This window comes from Argiope bruennichi, chromosome 4 (assembly GCF_947563725.1).
Source record: "Argiope bruennichi chromosome 4, qqArgBrue1.1, whole genome shotgun sequence".
NCBI lineage: Eukaryota > Metazoa > Arthropoda > Arachnida > Araneae > Araneidae > Argiope > Argiope bruennichi.
In genome coordinates, this window is record NC_079154.1 from 4165229 (window position 1) to 4186585 (window position 21357).

Below are 21357 nucleotides of genomic sequence, written 5' to 3' on the forward strand. Positions count from 1 at the left end.
CATTGTCTTAATGTTATTGTTTCTCGATTTCAAAATTAATAAATAAATAAAAGAAAAAAAAAGAAAGTTTAAGTATTTCTATTTAATTTAAATATTTAAGATGAATTTAATGAAATAGAAACCACCGTATATAGAAAACAAGAAAAACAGTAAAAGAATTATGTATCATTAAAGAACTGTGTATTTTGTTTTATACTTTGTTCCATAGATAATAATGTATAATTATCCCGTCTGCGTTTTAAACTGTGTTATGACTCATCATAGATCTTCTGTTTATAATTAAATGATTAAAAGTGTAAATGGATTAATTTTAAACTTCATTTATACATCTAAATTAACACAAGTTTTTCATACATAGTTAAATTATAATTTTATAAGAACATTTTAGGAATTTTAAAATCATTTAAAATAAATCATTTCCGAAAGTCTGAAATAATCTATTCAAAAAATAATTATTATCTGTTAGGACATTTTTAGGATTTTGATAAAAATAGCTTCCTACACATTGTTACAGATATGATATTTAAAAATAAATTCATTCAGTTTGGTGACTGAACACTTTCTTTTGAACTCATATAAAACAAAAATACTTTTACCTCAAACAAAATTGTTTGAATGAGGAAACGAGCAATAATTCGAAAGTGAATTTTAGATTAAATAATTTAATTAGAATAAATAATCCTATTTTAAAACACATTACATTTTTATTAATGATTTGTACAATGTCTCTCCTACAACAAAAACAAAATGTCTAAAAAATAGCGGCTGTTGAAATCTACTGTTTCGAAATGTAAAAATTATAACCTTTTTTATTTCGTCTGACATGCAACAAGATCGTAAAACTTGAGAATGATGATAAAAAATATTAATATTTTTCTTTAAGAAAAGATTTCTTCATTTTATTTAGAATACATACAATAATAAGTCGATTTTTCTCCAAACGTTTGGAACCAAGTTGGCAACAATCCAAAACATATTTTTAAACTTCTTTGTCATCTCAAGTTTGTTTGTAAACAGATGTATGAAGGGTGGTCTTGAAAATATTGCTATTTATACCTGACTTCCTTCAGGTTTTTTTTGTTACATTAATAAATAGATAACTAATATACGGAATGGCACTCCAAACATTTAGAGGCAGTTTTTTTTTCTATTTTTTTATCGCAATTTTATTAGCTTATAAAATATTGACTTGCAACGAATACTTTTCGAACGGCACATTCAAATTGATATTAATTTTAAATGCAGGTTTATAAGAAAAATTGTTGTAAGCAATATCTTAAGTATATTTATCTTCTTGGATCTGTTTATAAATAATTGTTGAATTGTTTCTCTTCTTTTTGTGTACCAGTTTAATATAGCAATATTTTCGCATACAATACAACTAAATATTTTCTTTCCCTCGTAAGATTAACAAATTTTTCTTTCAAATTAAAAAAATAAAATTATAAATTTTTCGATATTTATAACAAAAAGATAATAAGAGGAAAAACTAAAAACATTTCATTGTCTAAAAGATCAGAAAAATATATTTTATAACGAGAATGTGTTTTCTCGGTTACTTGTTTCCATTTAAACACATTTATTTTCGGCTTACTAGCGATACGTGGATACTTTAGAAAAGAGCTTTGCAATTGTAAGCTTCGGTCAGACTATGAGAGTCACCCGATCTGATTCAATATTTAAAAAAATTAAAGAGTAAGTTAATGCATTTGCATTGTCACAGAAACACCGGCGATTAACAACACAATTGTAAATAACATGCTAATAAAACATATTTTAACTATCGCGTTTATATACATGCAAAAATTCAGACCTTGAGGAATTTAGTTTTAAATTTCAAAAAGACTTACACTTTAGAGGCTAAATCTGCGTATTAAATTTTACACTCTAACTTATTTCGTTTGTAGTTATCATTTTAATTTGTGCTCAGACAATTTGACAGACAGGTTGCTTTTGTATGAATTCCTTTCAAAACTTGATAATAAACTACATCTCGGCTGCGGAACCGGATGATTTCAGGTTCGAGACCCGATTCCACTCAAGAACAGTCGTGTAAGTGGGTCTGGAGCGCGTTAAATCATTCGGGGCCGAATGTCCTCGTGGAAGTTTGCAGAGGGTATGGCAGCTGAGGTGTCGTCCTCGTCATCAGACAGGGGTTCAAAATGACAAGGTCCACCCCAAAATATCCCTAGTGCTGCTTTAAAACAGGACGTTAATATAAATGAACTGAACTAAACTTTCAAAATTTGATATAAATCTAAAACTTTGGTGTTGAGAACTTTTATCAAATTTTACTTCCAGCTCAAAGCGTTTTTAAGTTAGCGGGTTCACAAACAGTCTGACAGACATCATTCCAAAAATGTATTTTTCGTATTCAGGAAGTCTGAAACGTGAAAATCACCGGAATATTGAGTCTGAATTTTTGTGACGATTACATTACTATTTCTTTGTATGCTTCATATACAAGAAAGTATATTATATTATATTATATTATATATAATTATAAAACAAGGCATTTTACAAAATTGCTTATAATTTTGATCGCAGATATTATAGCAATTTTTTAGATTATTTTAACCTTTCCTGTTCTTGGAGGAAAAAAAATATATTAAGGATGAAATCGGGAAATTTATACATCGATACATTAGAAATAATTGAAACTTAGCAAATGAAAGTGAAGTTTGAAAACATTTTTTTAAAGGAAAGTAAATCCTAAGCCGTTTTCCTGATATTAAAGTTCCGATACCATCTCCAACTTCACCTAAATGTATGCCCTCATTTCCTTGTACATACTTCAGCGTCCTTGTGCGTTGGCGTTGTGTCAACCTGACTCACGTTTTATGAGTTCGATAGAATATTAACCTCTACGGTCGCTGTTTTTTATATATATAAAAATAATAAAAGTTTTTCTTATCTAATCTTAGAAGCGGAAGGTGGGCGAAATGGCCTTTTTTGATACAAACAAACTATAAACTGAGAGAAGGGTTTTGTTATAACAGCGCTACGAAAAAAACTTTGAGTATCTGCCTGGTATTCCATTGTCAGACAGATTGAGAAATTTGTTCCTTCTTTGGGAATGAATTTATACCAGAGATATGGTTTGAAAATGTTTATTTCAATAAAAAAATACTGGATGTAACTTTTATATGAAATTTACGTAGGTAAGAAAATACTAATAACAAAATGCCTTCAGAAAATCTCTATTCCATAATATGCAGAAAATGTTAATAATTCTTTATGTTCAACTAATAGAACTTTTATGTACACTTTATATATATATATATATATATATATATATATATATATATATATATATATATATAGATAGATAGATGTGTGTGTGTGTGTGTGTGTGTGCGCGCGTGTGTGTGTGTGTGTCGACTATCACAAACATTGAATTATTCCAGATTTTCAAAGATATTTCTGAAAGTATCGAATTCTGTGTTCAACATTCCATTCTTTAAATGAACGTCCCTCTCTGAAGCCCTATGATAAACACTTTGAAGAACACAAATGATGTCGTCATTTTGAACCATGGTCAGATGATGAAGACGCTCTATGAACCAGCATCTCCTTTTTCTAAAAATTCACGGTACTCTAGCCCAGCGGTTCTTAACCTATGGGTCGCGACCCAAAATTGGGTCGCGAAGCATATTTCTTGGGTCGCGCTGAGTCGAACCAAAAAAGTTAGTAATACACCAAATTTCAGACATTTTAGAAATGACGACTTGAATAAATATCAAGAATCGAAAATGAATGTGATTAACAAGATCAAAAAATATCCAAAAAATATAAGATCCCTTTGCAACAACATGTATGTGTGAGGCTGGTTTTTCGGCTCTGTGTGTAATCAAAAACAATTACCGGAACAAGTTAAATCCTGAAATAGATATAAGGTGCTCCTTGACAAACATTCAACCGAGGTTTAAAGATCTTTCAAAATGTATTCAAGCACAAGACATTAAAACTGTATGACTTGCATTTAAAATTTATAAGACTTAACATATGTATTGATATTTCTTTTTTTTTAGGAATAAGTTAAAATGTCAACTATTTTCAAAAAGTTATAAATATATTTTAATTTGGTCAATAAAAATTATTAAAAACACTTGATTATTAATTAAACTTTCCTTGGATCGAAAAGTACTTTTGTTTATCTTTATTATTAAAAAAATAAATAACAAATTTGTAAGTTAAAAAAAATTATCATCGTAGGATTGAAGATTTTTTTAAAATACGATCTAAAATAAAGCAATAAAAAAAATTTGACTTTTTTTTGGGTCGCGACATGAACATATTTCTCAAATTTGGGTCGCGGCTTAAAAAGGTTAAGAACCACTGCTCTAGCCGACAGCCGTTTGTACCTCAACGACTGAAGAGTCTCACTAGACTCCTATGCACGGCGGATATTTCGTTTAGCCCGAAAAATACTTTGACATGATGCCGTGACTTCCTTATATTTTAGAACAAAACTAGAACAGTCATCGGGCCAATTTGAAAATTCCGTTAAAAATATATATGCAGATTTGATTGATTTCTTTTAATTATATCATATATGTAAAATTATAGCCCCCCAAAATTTATGGATTAATCATTAAACTGTATTGGCTTTGATTATAAGCAATAATAGATAAAAAATTTGCTATTATGAGCCTCATTTAAATCAGGACGCAGCTTGAACAACTTTGTTTCTTCACATTTTCATATCGCATAGTAAATCAATAATTTTCAAGAATTAATATCACATTAGAGATGCTTTCCTATATCTAATTAATTTTAAACAACGTTGCCACTCTCAAAGAAACCAATTTGATGGCATCAGAAATAAAACTGGTTGCCACACAAAATATAATAAAATTAAATATACACAAAAAATAAAAATAAAAGTATACACAATATATAATAAAAGCAAATATTTTTAAAATACAAACATAGTCAAAATAGAAATACATCCAAACACCTTCGATCCGGAAATCCAAACTCAAAGTCGTTGGTGTATAAAATTTCTAAAAACTCTTAATGATATATTTATGTTTAAAAATTTAAGGAAAGAATTTAAATCAATCGGGATTTCTGGAATTTGCTTCGGTTTAAATAAAACTCAATCCATTAAACAGTTTTTCGTACCTTCAAATTTTTTAAAACTTCATTCCATTTGAACTATAGAATTTATAATTTAAAAATTTTTGCCATAGATTATATCCTAATTCATCGTCGTCATTACAGATATTTTGTAGATTTAAAACACTGACAATTTATAATTCTGAGATATATATATTTTTTTATCTTGACCTTGGAATGAAATGACGCAAAGTTTATTCATTGAAACAACGATGCTGGAAAAAGAAAAGAGATTTCTTCTTGCTTTCTATCCACGGCAGATGTTACGCATCAACATGATGGAAACGAAAAAAGAGCAGCAGTCATCGCACAAACTATTTCCTTTCAAATGTTATGACGTCTTACATTCTCTTCGATAAATGTTTTTATTTTAATTTCTTTTTATTCGATGGGACAATATCTAATTTTAAATTGGTATTCAGTATCGCATAAAACGATAAATTTAAACTAAATGGTAATGTACAGGATAATAGCACACAATACAATATTTTACTTTTAAAATTAAAATTGTAGGAATAGATGTTGTATAATTAGAGAAAAGTGACTGAATATATTAATTTGATACTAGAAAGAACCCTTAAAGTTCTTTCCTATGCTTTGCTTCAAATCAAAGTTATTAATTACCGTCCCTGTCAAAAATGAAACAACGAGAGGTCAAATATATGAACAATTATTTAAACAAACTGAAAAGCAATTTATTTGATTCCACACTTATTTTTTAATTTTTGTGATATGTTTGATTTTCGATATTTTTTTTAAATATTTGATGGTAACTAAAAATAAATTTCTGCAAAGAAAAAGTTTTCCTTCAAAACATTTTTAAAATAAAAGGAATTATTTAATTTAAAGATTATGTCAAATATTTTTTAAAAATAATTTTTCAGTATTTTGGTTTCATAAAAAAATTTTCTGTGTGTAAAAAAAAAAAAAAAACCCTTAGTAGAAAAAAATTTCACATTGTTTATGTTTTTAAAGATACTAAAAAAAAATTTAAATAAAAAAATATTTTTTTCTAATTTGGAGCAGTGGTGAAAGATTTGCAAATTTCACGTTTTGGTTTAATTTTGAAATAAACCGAATTAATAGCTGTACAAATTACCAGGCAGTAATTTTTAGGCATGCTATTAATGTTCAATCTAACATCATAATCCAGAGATAGCAAATAAAAAGTTCTTTATCTTATTAATACAAATATAGCAAAAAGTAATTTCGAATTTCTGAATCCATTTAAGTTTTTTTTTTTTTTTTTTTAAATGATTCATAATTATCGAAATATATTAGAAGTAAGTGCAACATTCAAAGTTCGTTATGTATTAAATTATTTATAATAAATTTACTTATTATTTATATGTTTATAATTATTACTAAGCATGAGTTAAAATGCTAAATAATAATATTTAATAATATATATTAATTTTTGCAAATACGAATATTAATAGTTTCTACAATTCATACATCGATATTGAACGTATCTACTCATGGCGCCATCTTTAAACGTTTCATGAAACTAAATGTATTTAGAAATATTTATTTTTCAATCTAAAATGCACTATTAAATAACAGCTGATGTATGAAAAGTCACATGGAATTTTTTTATTACATTATTTTACATATCTAAAACTCCTAACGCATTACAATATCTTAAAAATAATGTGTTACAATTCAAATTCCAAAACAGAAACATTTTTAAATGGTTCAGAAGCTTGTACGATAAACAAAACAAAAAAAAAAAAAATGTAGCATTCACGGAAAATGAAAAATCATTTTATTAAGAAAAAGATTTATTATATTTTTAAGGATGTTAATAATAATTTTTGGTAATTAAATTTACATTTCATCTTTTCTATGTGATGTTATATAGTACTTACGTAATTAAATTTTGCCCTTTAAAAAAACAATATGTTATTCCATCTTTTCGAAAAACTATATTCTTCAGAAATTCTATATTTTCTTTTCTTCAGTTCAAATTTAATTAATTTGCAATCAAATACTTAACTCTGTGATTTTGTCATTAATTAAAGAATAATAACTAATAGAGGTAAAAATTCGAGTTATTTTTGATTAAGAAACTAAAATATGAAGCTAGAATTTAAATTGTACAATAGCGTATCAATTAACTTGTAGAATCGGATTCATCTGGTAGTTAAAAGGAATACTATTGGCATTACTTTCATGACTTAAACTGAGATATAATAATTAGAGATTAGTATTTATTTCATCCGCTTTCCATCGATATCTCAATTGAAACTTTCATTTAAGGAATAATAATATATAGGGTGTTGCCGAATTCGACCGACAAATTCAAGAGGATTTAGAATCACTATTCAACATAGGAGGACAAACGACGTTTACTAGGTAAAAATCGCAAAAATATAGGACGCCCAAAAATTGTTGTAAACTGTAAAAAATTAATAAATGATGTGCAAACCATGAATTTTCTTTTAAATGAAAGAACATTCTTAAAGGTAATTTTTTATGTAAGTAACATACCGATGATCCAGGGGTCGTAAATTACAGAAAATGAAAAAGTAGTTTGTAACCCTCATCTGCAAAAATATTAAAACCTGAAAAATAACAAAAGCTCGAAAATGTAAGATATTTTCTACTCTTGAATTTGATATAAGCTGGTAGTTTGAATATTGAGGAGGTTTTAAAATATTTAAGAAAAGTCAAAATGCTTACCAGAAAACATCGTTGCAACATCGGTACCGATGCTTGCAGAGGGTATTGTCGAATTTGAAAGATAAATTCAGAGAGGTGATAGTAGGCCTTAAGGAGATGAAAAATTACCAGAAAACATAGGGTATCAGGTAACGTTTATTCAGTGAAAATCCCAAAAATAGAAGTCGAAAAGACAATGAACCTGTTGAAAATAGCCCTCTGAATGCAAGGATTAGTAACAAGGCTGTTCGTATGCCTTTCGTATGTAAATTCTCCATGCGCTTGAGGAAAACAAAAGCAGCGACCAAGTATTCATTAATGATCATTGTAGAATTGATGGCAGATTCTTTCACAAACAACATGTCAGTTTTCACGAATGACAAATATGCGGATACGTATTTAATTTATGGCTGAGTGGATGATAATGGACATCTAGCACAAAGAATGTACCAAATATAATATCCGAGGAGGCGTTGCCTGCATAATACCACGGTTGCAAACATCGATTGACGGTGCGGGAGACAGTATTTTTCCAAATAAAGAGGCGACATGCAGGACAAGAACTCAGTGTGCGCACACTTGACACAGAAAACAGAGTTTTCCAGCGCTTTACCGGTACCCAATCAACATGCACAAGATCAGTTGCAGCTGAACTGGGTATTCGATACGAAACGCAAGGTTATGCGTGCTGAAAACATGCATCCATTCCATTTGAAGTTCTTGCGCTGGATGCTTAATGCCACACAGGAAGATGCACATTTTTCTGCTAGAGTTTTATTCTCAGATGAAGTCTGCTTTACGAGAGAAGGCATTTTCAACACGCACAATGCCCATATTTTGTCATTCCAAAATCCTCAAATAAATATCTCGTCGAACGTACAACACAAGTTTAATATGAGCATCTGGGCAGGGTCATCTATTGGGACAGTACCTTTTGCCCTAACGCCTTAGTGCCGAAAGGTACCTTGTTTTCTTGCAGCACTTCTCTCCAGATTTGCTGCAATACCGACAATTGTACCCAGAACATTTGGTTAATGCGTGATAGTGCAACAACATCTAAACTGTTGTTTGCGAATGAAGTTTAACGACCATCAATTCTGCAATGCTCATTATAGAATACTTGCTCGCTGCGTTTGTTTTTCTCAAACGAATGGAAAATTTACATAAGGGAAGGATTCTTCTTCTCGACTACCTTGCTACTGATCCTTGCATTCATAGGGCTATTCTCTTCAATAGGTTCATTGTCTTTTCGACCTGATTTTAAGATTTCCATCGAATAAATGTCACCAGCGACCCAATGTTTTATGATAATTTTTCATCTCCTTAATGCCTACTATCACCTCTCTAAATTTATCTTTCGAATTCGACAACACCCTGTGTAAACATCGGTACCAATGTTGCAGCAATGTTTCCTGGTACACATTTTAGTTCTTTTTGAATATTTTAAAACCTCCTGAGTTTTCACACTACCAGCTTATATCAAGTAAAACAGCAAAAACTATCTTACATTTTCGAGCTTTTTATTGTTCTTCAAGTTTTAATATTTTTTCAGATACGGGTTATAAACTACTTTTTCGTTTTCAGTAATTTAGGACTCCCTGGATCATCAAATCGGCATGTTACCAACAACAACAACAAAAAAAACCCTTTAAGAATGTTCTTTCATTTAAAAGAAAATTCATGGTTTGAATATCATTTATTATTACAACTTCCAACAATTTTTGGGCGTTCTATATTTTTGCGATTTTCACCTACTAAACGTTTTTTGAGACCCTATGTTCTTTAGTGATTCGAAATCCTTTTGATGCCTACCATTACCTCTCTGAATTTGTCAGTCAAATTCGACAACATCCTGTATATATATATATATATATATATATATATATATATATATATATATATATATATATATATATATATTAAATCGGCTAAAAGTCTAAACGTTTCCACACTCCGAGTGAAGGGACAAAATACTGCTGACTTGACAAATTATTCTAAAAGATCCTTGTGTTTCCCTTGCTTTTTGATTGACATGCGATTGAAATCCCTGTTAAAACATCACAGTATATAAGACCAGGGATAAAAGTTTTATCAGCCCTTCCCTTATTTCTTCCTGTGTCGTTCTGTGTTGTGCATGTACTCGTCCCTCCTGTTTGTACATAATGCGTGCTTCTCCGAGATGAAATAAAACGTCAAGAAATCGAAAGTCTCTTCACTGTCTTAGAAACTGCCTTCTGTTAAAAACATTATACATATATATATATATATAATGCTTGCTGCTGTATATATATATATAATGCATGCCCTGTATATATATATATATACAGGGTGTTGCCGAATTCGACCGACAAATTCAGACAGTTGACAGTAGGCATCAAGAGGATAAAGAATCACCTTACAACATGGGGTCCCAAACGACGTTTAGGTGGTGAAAATCGTAAAAATATAAGGAGTTGGCAAACTTTTGGAAACTGTAAAAAATTAATAAAAAAATAACAAAAGGTGTTTCGACTATAATTTTTTTAAAGTGAAAGCACATTCTTAAAGGCTATTTTTCATGTAAGTAACATGCCGATTTGATGAACCAGGGGATCATAAATTATTGAAAACAAAAATGTAGTTTTGAACACTTGTCTGCAAAAATATTAAAACTATTCAAGAAATTAAATATTCAAGAAAAACTAAAATGTTTGCCGGGAAACATCGCAGCAACATCGGCACCAAAGTTTACAGAAGGTATTGTAAAATTCTGAGGAGTAGTAGTAAGCATCAAGGCAATACGAATTTCAAAGAAATATAAAGTCGCAAACGACAGTGAAAATTTATTTGCTGGAATACAGGTACAACATACATTTACAGTACAGATATTTTAACATAAGAAAGGAGACGATGAGAAACTTTTATAAAAATTGCTCAATGTTGCGGCCGCGAAGGTCACATTACACAACCGACACCGACGTTTACAGGACCACTGGACGCGCTCAAACATACCAGGTGTGCTTGCGATTTCTCCATCACCGACGACGATCCGTGCTACGAGATCTTTCAATGTATTCAAAGGTGCCTGATAAACAAGAGATTTCATGTGGCCCCAGAAGAAGAAATCCAAAGGATTGACGGTCCGGGGAAAGTGGAGGCCAATCAACAGGTCCGCCACATCCAATCCACGTCCCAGGAAAGGTATCATCTTAGTAGTTACGCACAAAATTCAAAATATGCGCTGATACACCATTATGCATTAACCACATGTTCTGGTGTGCAATGGCCAGTATTTCCTGCAGTAAATCCGGAAAGATGTGCTGCAAAAAAACAAGACCCTGTTATTTTGAAGGATCATGTCTCTCGCAACCGTCTATTAATATTTGCAAAGGTGCTGTGGTGTGGACAACGCTTACTTGGATATTGCTATTGGAATATTCTTTGTCCTGGCAGTCCATTACCATCTGCTCGGTCGTAAATTAAATCCATATCCGCATATTCGTCATTCTTGAAATCTGGCATGTTGTTTGTGAATGAAACTTATCGACTATCAATTCTGCACTGCTATTTAATGAATATAAGCTGCTGTTATATTCCTCGAACCATCAATTCTGCAATGCTTCTGCTTTTATATTCCTCGAACGAATGGAAAATTTAGATACGAGAAAACTTCTTCTTCTCGACTACCTTGTTCCAAATCCTTGCATTCTTAGGGCCCTTCTCTTCGCCTGGTTAACTGTCTCTTCGATGTTTGTTTTTGCGATTTTCACAGAATAAACGTCTCCTGCTACCCAATGTTTTATGATAATTTTTCATCTCCTTAATGCCTACTATCACTTCTCTAAATTTACCTTTCGAATTTGCGCAACACCCTCTATAAATATCGACACCGACGTTGCAGTGATGTTTCCTGGCAAACATTTTAGTTTTTCTTCAATATCTGAAAACCTCCTCAGTTTTTACACTATAGACTTATATCAAATTAAAGAGTATAAAATTCCTTTTATTTTCAAGCTTTTATTTTTCTTAAAGTTTTAATATTTTTGCAGATAAGCGTTCTAAACTATATTTTTGTTTTCAATAATTTAAGACCCTCTGGTTCATCAAATCGTCATGTTACTTACACGAAAAATAGCCTTTAAAAATGTGCTTTCACTTTAAAAAAAGTTATAGTCGAAACACCTTTTGTTATTTTTTTATTAATTTTTTACAGTTTCCAAAATTTCGCTGACTCATTATATTTTTACTATTTTCACCCCCTAAACGTCGTTTGGGACCCATGTTCTATGGTGATTCTTTTTCCTCTTGATGCCTCCTAACACCCTTCTGAATTTGTCGGTCAAATTCGGCAACACCCTGTATATATATGTAATGATATTTTAATTCTAATTTCAATTTAATTAATTTCCATAATTTTATCTTAATTTAGCCCACAGTAAGTTCATTCTCTTATTTCTTGATCGAATTCCACTTTCTCTACTTAATTAATTCAAGAGAAGCTTTATAAAATTGCTGAATCGGCTAAACGTCGGCACTTTCGCACGCTCAGCATGAAGGGGTAAAAAACTGTACATTAAGCATATTCTTTTTAAAAGATCCCTGTGTTTCCCTTACTTGTGATTGACATGCATCAGAAATCCCTATCAGAATCTTATTAATATATTAAGACTATGAAGAAATATTTTCCCTATCAAAATCTAAGGTTATATAAGACGAGGGTTAATTTATTTCTTGCTTCTTCCCCACTTCCGCTTTTTGTGCCGCGTTGTGGTGGACGCGCAATGTCCGCATCTTTGTTTGTAAATAATTATGCTTTCCCGAAGGAAAGAGTTTAGAATGAATTGAAAGAATTTAACAATGTAAAATGTCTCATCTATATCTTCAAACCTACCTTCTGCTTCAAATAAAATAATGTTTATATATATATATATATATATATATATATATGTTTTTCCAATGGAATCCTGTCGAAATCTAGTACAAGGGGATTTGTCCAACGATGGAAGCTTAATATTTCCACCATAAGTACATGAGGGACCCCTGCAGCAGAAATGATAGGGATTTAGCTCTCGGAAACGGGGAGGCTGGGCTGCCCGGATCGAAATTACTCTATCATCTCCAAAGTGGGCATGGAACAATTCCTTCACTTGTCTGATAATATAAGAGTGTTGCGCCATCTTACACGAAGAGAGTAGTACCTAAACATTTGCATTCTTGTAAGGCAGAGATGACCCGTTGCCATACGAATTTCGCAATAATGAGTACCAATGACGAAGCACCAACTAGGAGATCCTAGAGAATTATTATTTTCAAAGGAAAAGCGAATGAAATCAGCAGTGAAACTACACTTTATGCTAATATAATCAAATTCATGCACAATGTTAAGACGTGCAGTACCCCATATGAGTCATTTCTAAGTATTAAATGCTTCGTTTACAGTTAAATATGTTTCACATGGCTGCAAAATATTCCAAAATGGCGAACATCGTAATGATACCGTAACAATGTTGGGCATTTTGGGGTCAGGTACGGCTATTCTTTCCAAAAACTGGTAAGCAAAATCAAAGCTTGCTCTACGTCCTGAGCGTGCAGTTTTGTACCATGTGACCCTTGTATGGATAACGCTTTAAAATAGATCGCAGAATTTTTCGTATCGTAGACCAAGGAAAAGGGAAATAATGTGGCATCTCTCGTACTCTTGCCGAAGAATATTGGGAACTGGACGCTTTTTCAACCACAATGACTTCTTCTACACATTCATTTGAAATTTTTTTCCAACACTCTAATCTTTTCAAATTTAATTTTTTTTTCAATCCATTCTTCAACAGTAGCTCTTTTCAGAAGTGTTGCAAGTATTGTTGCAGAGCAGCTAAAGCGATAGAGCCATTATGCTAAAACAACTTGGCCAGTACTGCTCGGTCTTCCATTTCCACAGGCATAGTGAAGAATGATTTCACAGCATTTACTACTGCCGCTTTTAACCATTCTTAATTCGAATTGTGACTTTTTTACTTAGAATGAAAAACATTATCTAGTAGTGAAAATTAAAATTATTATTTTTTGTAGTTTTTTTTTTCTCATATAACTTATAAAACAACATTTACTGAATTACATGAACCTGAACAGGATCCGTATATTATTTGACAACGGATTCTGAAACCCTCTGCGCTTTTGCCCATGCGTTAGGATGGGCTTAATCCGTCAAAATAGGAGTGAGAGGAAAGATGAAAGGAGGGGATGTTTACATTTAACAATAAAATAAACTCGGATTACCTGCAGACTGAATTAAAATGATACAGTCAGAAACGACACGGTATTCACATGCACGTGAATAAAAAAAATTGAACAAAAAAGTATCTAATAGGGAATGAAGAAGAATTCCGGAAATGCACTCATCCTTCGGCGTCTCTCCCCTTAATGAGATAGAATCATCGAAAGTGGTCGTCTCAGAATACTGAAACGAACAGTAGGTCTGAGTAGGATCACTTTAATTATAACCGCCCTTTATACAATGCGATTTGCAAAGTCACGGTAACTATTCAATTAAACTCGTGTTTTCTTTATGTGCATTTTTTCATAACAGAGATCCAAAATACTAAATATTAAAAGAAGTTTAAATAAAAATCTAAATGAAATAAATGCAAAATGATGAAATTAGAAAATATAATCGTTATGATTAAATAACTGAATTGCTGAGATTCAATCTTTTTTTGATTGGCTGATATTTTTTTTTTATTTCATTCTGTACATACTTTTTTATTTTGTGTTTAAAGAAAGGGGAATTCACACCAGAAAGAATCAAACGTCTTCAAGCGTTGTGATAAACAAGTTTAAATCAAGCTTGAAGCATAAAAATATAAAATTTGAGCTTTCATTAAAACTAATCTTGAACTTGATGAATCAATTATAATTATATTAATTCAGTTTTTGTGCGGCATTTAAGTGGTAACCAGTTCTCAAAATGAAACGAAAACAATCAAAAGTAAACAAAGTTTAAATCATCAAATTAAACCTTCTATTGATCAAAACGAATATTTAATGTTTTATTTTTAACATTATGGATTTAGAATTCAGTCTTAATGTAACTTCACAAACGCGGATTTTAATTCAAAAATTTCAGGGGTTATAAGAGAGAAATTATCTTTTTTCCACTTTTTAAGTCAAGCAATATAAAAGATAAAATGTCTGTGAGACATGGGCCAGCTCATATCTCATTCTTGCATTGTTTCTCATTGGTAAAAATATTAACCATTACATATGTAGCGATATATTTGTAAACTATCGACAAGGCTATTACAGAATTCCATAGATTTTCATGCCAAAGGATATAAAATTCTAACTCTTCCTTGGTGCAATATTTGTAAAGACTGAAAATGAATGAAATGTCTTTTATCACATCATCCACAATGGGTGTATAGAAATGCTAACATCTGTACCCTCCAAAAACGAATCATCAGATTGCTTGGCTATTTTGCTTTTTTTTTTCTTGAAATCATTTGATAGGGATTTTATTTCCTGCTCGTCAATTTTATAGACCTTAGAGGAGTGGGGATTAATGAAGTTTCCGTTTCAATCATCAAGTTTCAAAGTCCGAAAATCTCAATTTCTTGAATAACAGCATCAAAAGAAGTATCACTTTTTTACACTTCTCTATTTACGATTTTAAGCTGTACACTACTGTAATGGTTTTATATGTAATGGATATAACGTAATGCAATAATTTTTTTTTCAAAAATGTGAAGGATAATTTCAAGTCTGCGTAACTAACGTTTGTACGTTTTTTTTTTTTTTTTTATATATAGTTATATGATTTTTTTAAGAAAGTTCAACCTTACAAGATAAGAAAGATTTGCAAGAAATCTAGAGCATATTTTTGCAGTATTAAAGAAATAAAATAATGAATTTAAAAAATAAATATATTTTAAGTATTTAAACATTAAAATGAGTGATAAAAAAGGGTGGATTAAAAAGAAAAGAAAAGTAAAGAAATGATTGTAATATCTAATATGACGCATATAACATCCACATCTAATAAAAGGTTAAAATTATTTTACCTGAAAAATCATATGATTATATTCCTTCTGTAACATATTTTTATGGCGCACGAATATTATTTTGCATTTTTCAGATTTTAATACTCATATCCTGACATCTCTTCATGATTTTTCAGAAAAATGAACTCTTTCCGCGAGCAGCATTTCTATGGCTTAGTCGACTCACCATTTAAATTATATTCAAAGAAGAAGATTTAGACGGCCTAACTCCCATTTGTAGGATGATTTATGGGTTTTAATCTTGAGGCTAAAGTAGGCAGAAAGATGTGGGAACAAATTGCAACTGCGCGAGGGTCATAAACTCGGTAACCAGAGAAGTTCGCTCAACCAAATATCGCATTTCTGGGCTTTGTAACGGCGTGTTAACGAAAGCACTTGCTTCCACCGAAGAAAAATACGATGCAAGGGATTTAAAGTTGTTAGAATGTGGGATTTCTTGAACGCTATACGCTAAAACTTGGGATTTAGAGAAGAAAATAATTGATCTTAGAATTCAATGAATCTTATGTGCTGTTGATACTAATTATTTTTAATTTGAAAAAGCCGTGATGTTAAACCTTCCTTCTTAACTTGAGTTTTGCATGAGATGAAACAATTTCAAATTCAAGAGGAAGATTTATCATAATTAAAACTAACTAAATAAATAAATACTTAGAAAATTCTAAATTATTACTTTTCAGAAAATGAGAAGTTTTAAAGTCAGTCGCGAAAGCTAAAACAATTATAAATATATTTACATGAGAAAATTCATACATTTACATATTCATTCAAATACATTTACATATTCATGAGAAAAGATATTTATATATGCTGCAACAACAATAACAAAAATAAATTCGAAAAATATAGATTTAAACACTTTTTTTGAAGCCACTTGTATAGAACAGAACAAATTTGCCAAGCTGAAAGGTGCGTAGACTAACACATAAAAAGAAACACTGTGATATAAAAAAAAGAAAGATGAAATGATATTTAATCTACTGCCTGATCTATTCTTCGCTACAATAGCTGTTACATATAAAGAACACAAAGATAAAATACTATTCCCTAGTACGAATTAAAAAAATTTCCTGAGTTCCAAATTCTTAATAATTCCTCACCTACCTAAGTTCGAAAATGACACAATTTTGCCAACCATTCTGCTCCTCTGTGAATAGGGTCATTCGACACATTTTCAGTTAAACAGATGAAATGAGGTTAACCCCAGGTTAAATGTGAAATCTCCAATTTCGTGGACTTTCGTTAAAATACGTTCACAGAGAATGTGCCTGTTCGTTCCAGTACAAGGAAACATGGCAGCTGCAAAAAGAAACGGCAGCAAGACAAAACTTAGTTTTCTGTTTCAGCATCTGAAGTATAGTCATTAAGACAAGATATTCATTTCGAATTTAGTTTTTGTTGTTTCTCCTGAATAAAGATTCTATAAAAACAAACCATTAGATATTGTAGAATAATACATTTCGATTAAAACTTCCTTCCAAATAAATGTTTTCAATTATTTTTGTTATTCAGCTATATATGCGCAGTAAAAATATTATAAAAATTAAACAAATACAAAGACGTTACTTTGGTATCATTAACTAAAACAATTTAACAGCACGATGTTATTTAATTAATTTTTATTTATATATGAATTTTTTTAATTTACATTCAAATTTCTGGTTTCGGAAAAAAGTTTTGCTGCATCTCATCACAAAGTTTAGTTATAAGTCACCACTTATATCGTCACTAGAAGTGGTGGATGCGATTCATTCAGGAGAGTGCATTCTTCCCTTCACAAGCATTGCTGCAAAATTCACTTTGTTACTAGAGGTGTGCATTGGCAAAAATGAATTGGGTCTTTCGACAGCGCTCCTCATTATCTTCCCGTGAAGCCAGATGAAGTTGTTCTTTACGGCACATGCTCTGCCATAGAAGTCAATATAATTTGGAAGTTTCTCTCAACAACAAGAACAACAAAAAAATAGTAATATAGTTTTTAAAATGAGTGCTGTCAAATTGCTAATGGTTTTATTAATAAAAAAAATAGAAGTTTCCACCCCCCTTTTTTCTTAAAGTAACACGCGTTTTTATATAAGAGTGGAAATGACGATCGCAGCGGCTCATTTTCCCATCTGGTCCCTGTATGCTTTACTCTCATTTAGACGCTGTTTGTAGCTATATCGTCTATGTTTTTAATTAAAGAAATGATTTAAGACAATTGAGTCTAATGGCAATTGTGAAATATGATTTGTTATTCGATTTTTGAGTGCAATAAGCTCGGCAGCAGCAGCTTAAATTCACCCACAGATTTATGAAATTTACCTTGATAATGTTAAGAATGACAATAAAATTCCAAAATGGATGAAAATGTTCAAAGGCTGATGTGCATGCATTCTAACCCCTGACCGATCTTCTCTGATTTCTGAAGATTTGATTCGCGATTTGGACCAGCAAATTCGAAAGACACGACGATTCGTGATTTCAAAGCTATCAATTGACTATCTATAAATTGCAAGAATTTTGTACACCATTGTTTCGAAGAAACTGAATTATTGAAAAAAATTTTTGTCCTTAAATTCCAAGACAATCTCAAATCAGAAATATTTCTACTCATTTTTCACTCGATACAATCAGAAAGAAGACATATTAATACAACACAGAAGACTTAAGTGTATCACTTGACATCCGAGTACAATCAACAATCAATGGAAAGGCAGGAGTCATTGTCAGAAACCAAAATAAAAGTCCCACTGACAATTTCTATACGCAAAATTATGGTAGTAATTTTAGGGACAGGAAATGTATTTTGTTAGTGGATTTTATACTAAGATATTATTCAACTCAAATTCATATTGTGTGACCTTTTAGAAAACTCTAGCACGTCATACAAAACAAATAACGTGGCCTTCTGTCTTCTAATGTGAACTTACTCCATGGCAGTGCAAGGTCACGTGTTTCCAAAATACGAGGTCTATTCGGGTCTTTTGGAAATGAACAATTAGATATATATCTTACAGTCTAGACCTTTCTCTCAGTGATTTTCACTTGTTTTGATAAAGCATTTCTTTAATGGGCCAGCGATGACGAAGTAAAAACTACGTTATAATTTGGGTTTCTTTATAGATTAACATTTCATTAACTCCAGAATTCAGAAACTTGTTAAACGACACGATAAATATATTGAACAAAATATAAATTACGCAGAAAATTGAATGAGAATGCGTAGAATATGAAAAAATATTTTAATGATATCTACAATATTTTTCTTTTTACTAAAATACGGCTTATTTCAAAAAATAATTCTATTAAATAAATTACTGATTATATTTTTATATTGAAAAGAAACTGATGCTTTTGCAATGCGATATTGTATATGCATGGACCAATTCCATTAATTTGTGCTACTCTTACTAACTAGAAAATGTATCCGTCTAAATGGGCTGTTATCTTGTTAACAATATCACATTTCTGAATGTCATAAATTAAATGAAGACAGTAGTAATAGAAATTTCATGAACATTCACAGAGTGCTTAAGAAATAAAATAAAAAATAATTGCAGTACACTTGATGCAAATACATATTATAATTAAAAGTAAACAATAAAGGTCGGAATTCTATGAACTATAAAACTTTACAAACATTCAAATCAAGATTAATAATTAAGACAGGATGCAAACGAATAGTGTTTTACTAATAAAAAATGCAATGCCAAATGAAAATAAAAATGGTGGTAAAAAAATACTAGAATAACCTCCAAATTGAAATGAGAATATTTTGAATCATCATAAATATTGCAGATTTCAATTCATTGACTTTTTTAAAATCCGGCATAAAAAAGAAATATAAATAAAATATGAATTTCATACATATTTAGGGTTATTCTCAAAACATTAAATCAATTTAAACATTAAAAAAAATCCCGTTTGAACATAAACGGAAGTTGGAATTTGAATGATGATGCCGTGCCCCCGTTTCAGATGAAAGTGCAGTAGCTTCTGAGAGTAAAGATCCCTGAGCACCCGAGGGCAGAGGTCTGACTTCTAACTCATACGAAGATGACACTCACACATTCGCTTGCGCAACCCCTTTTTCCAAGGGGGGGGGGCTCTTTCACACACCTCACAGATAGAACACAGGGGAAAGAACAACCACGCTCGAACCAGGACTCGAACGTGGGACGCTCATATCACTGGGAAGACGCGCTACCCCTAGGCCAGGACGCCAGCAGTTGGAATTTCAACATTCGATAATGACGAAAACCAAAGGGTGGGAATATTTTACTCCGCACGGCGATACAAATTCGTTGGATATTCTAATATAGATGATGCAACTTCTTATCGATTTTATCACTCTTTGTAATGACATACATCTAAATACATTCCATTTCTCTAAATAATATTTAAAATTTATCTATTTATTAAATATAAAATGGAACTATTTCTTTTATTGTTACCATTCAGTTATTCGGTTATTATTATCGATGCTTGTTAATAAAAAAAAGCATCAATATTAGGTTTTTTTTTTTTTTTTTTTTTTTTTTTTTTCTTTTCAAAATTCGTCTGAAACTTACTGGCTCAGGAGTTGTCTGAATGACTTGAACATCCAAGGATCCAGCCAAGACTGCATACCAGTTTGTACCTGTATCACCTTGGCGGAACACTGAAAGCATTAAAAGAATAAATTAAAAAAACGTTGATAGAATTTTTTTTTTCTTTACAAAAATGCAAAAAGTTAAAAAAAAACAATAGTGATATTTAAATGAACCTTTAAAAAATTAGCTTTTAGAAATAATTTCCAAGCATGTGATGAACCAATAACCTTTACAATAGTTTTTATGCTCTTATGAGAATAATTCCCATTTCGAAAATTTTTCATAATTGGAAATCAAATATAGGCGGATTCCAGAAAAAGTTAAATTTATTTGTCAAGAATCTTTCGATTTATTACAGGTTCGAGCATTTGGAAAGGAAAAATGGATGTGAAAGGAGAGATATTTTTTTCCCCAAGGACATGACTAGCGTAACCCGCTTTTATCACAATGAAATCAAGTGGCTATTTTCGATTTAATGTTTGCAGAAGTCTTATATCTTCGGATTAAGACAGTTTCCGGAAGTTTGCAAAAAAACTATTTCTATTTTCGAGTCTCTGAGAATTTCTTGTTTTTTTTTTCCAATAAAAATTTATTTTACTGAACTAAGTGGTGAATTAATATTTATTGAAAGAATAATCTTTTACAGAAGAAATAGAAAAGAATCTATCTATCTATCTATCTATATATATATATATATATATATATATATATATATATAATATATATATATATATATATATATATATATATATATATATATATATATATATATATATATATATATATATATATATATATATATATATATATATATATATATATATATATATATATATATATATATATATATCAGAGTCCCCCAACCCCAACCCCCCCTCCCCTAAGCTTCATTTCGAAACTTATTGAAATGTAGCGCAATATACTATTTGCGCCCAATCTTTTGTACGAAAAATGAAATAAATATGTAA

The 21357-nt window shown here is 30.7% G+C and overlaps 1 protein-coding gene across 1 annotated transcript in view; it reads right to left on the reverse strand.

Moving 5' to 3' along the window:
• LOC129965482 (rap guanine nucleotide exchange factor 4-like) overlaps positions 1-21357 on the reverse strand; it is a 612559-nt gene that overhangs the window by 181333 nt on the left and 409869 nt on the right. Inside the window, exon 5 of the mRNA XM_056079391.1 lies at positions 20369-20457. Within this exon, the coding sequence (XP_055935366.1) occupies positions 20369-20457 (89 nt within the window). The remainder of the gene's footprint in view (positions 1-20368; positions 20458-21357) is intronic.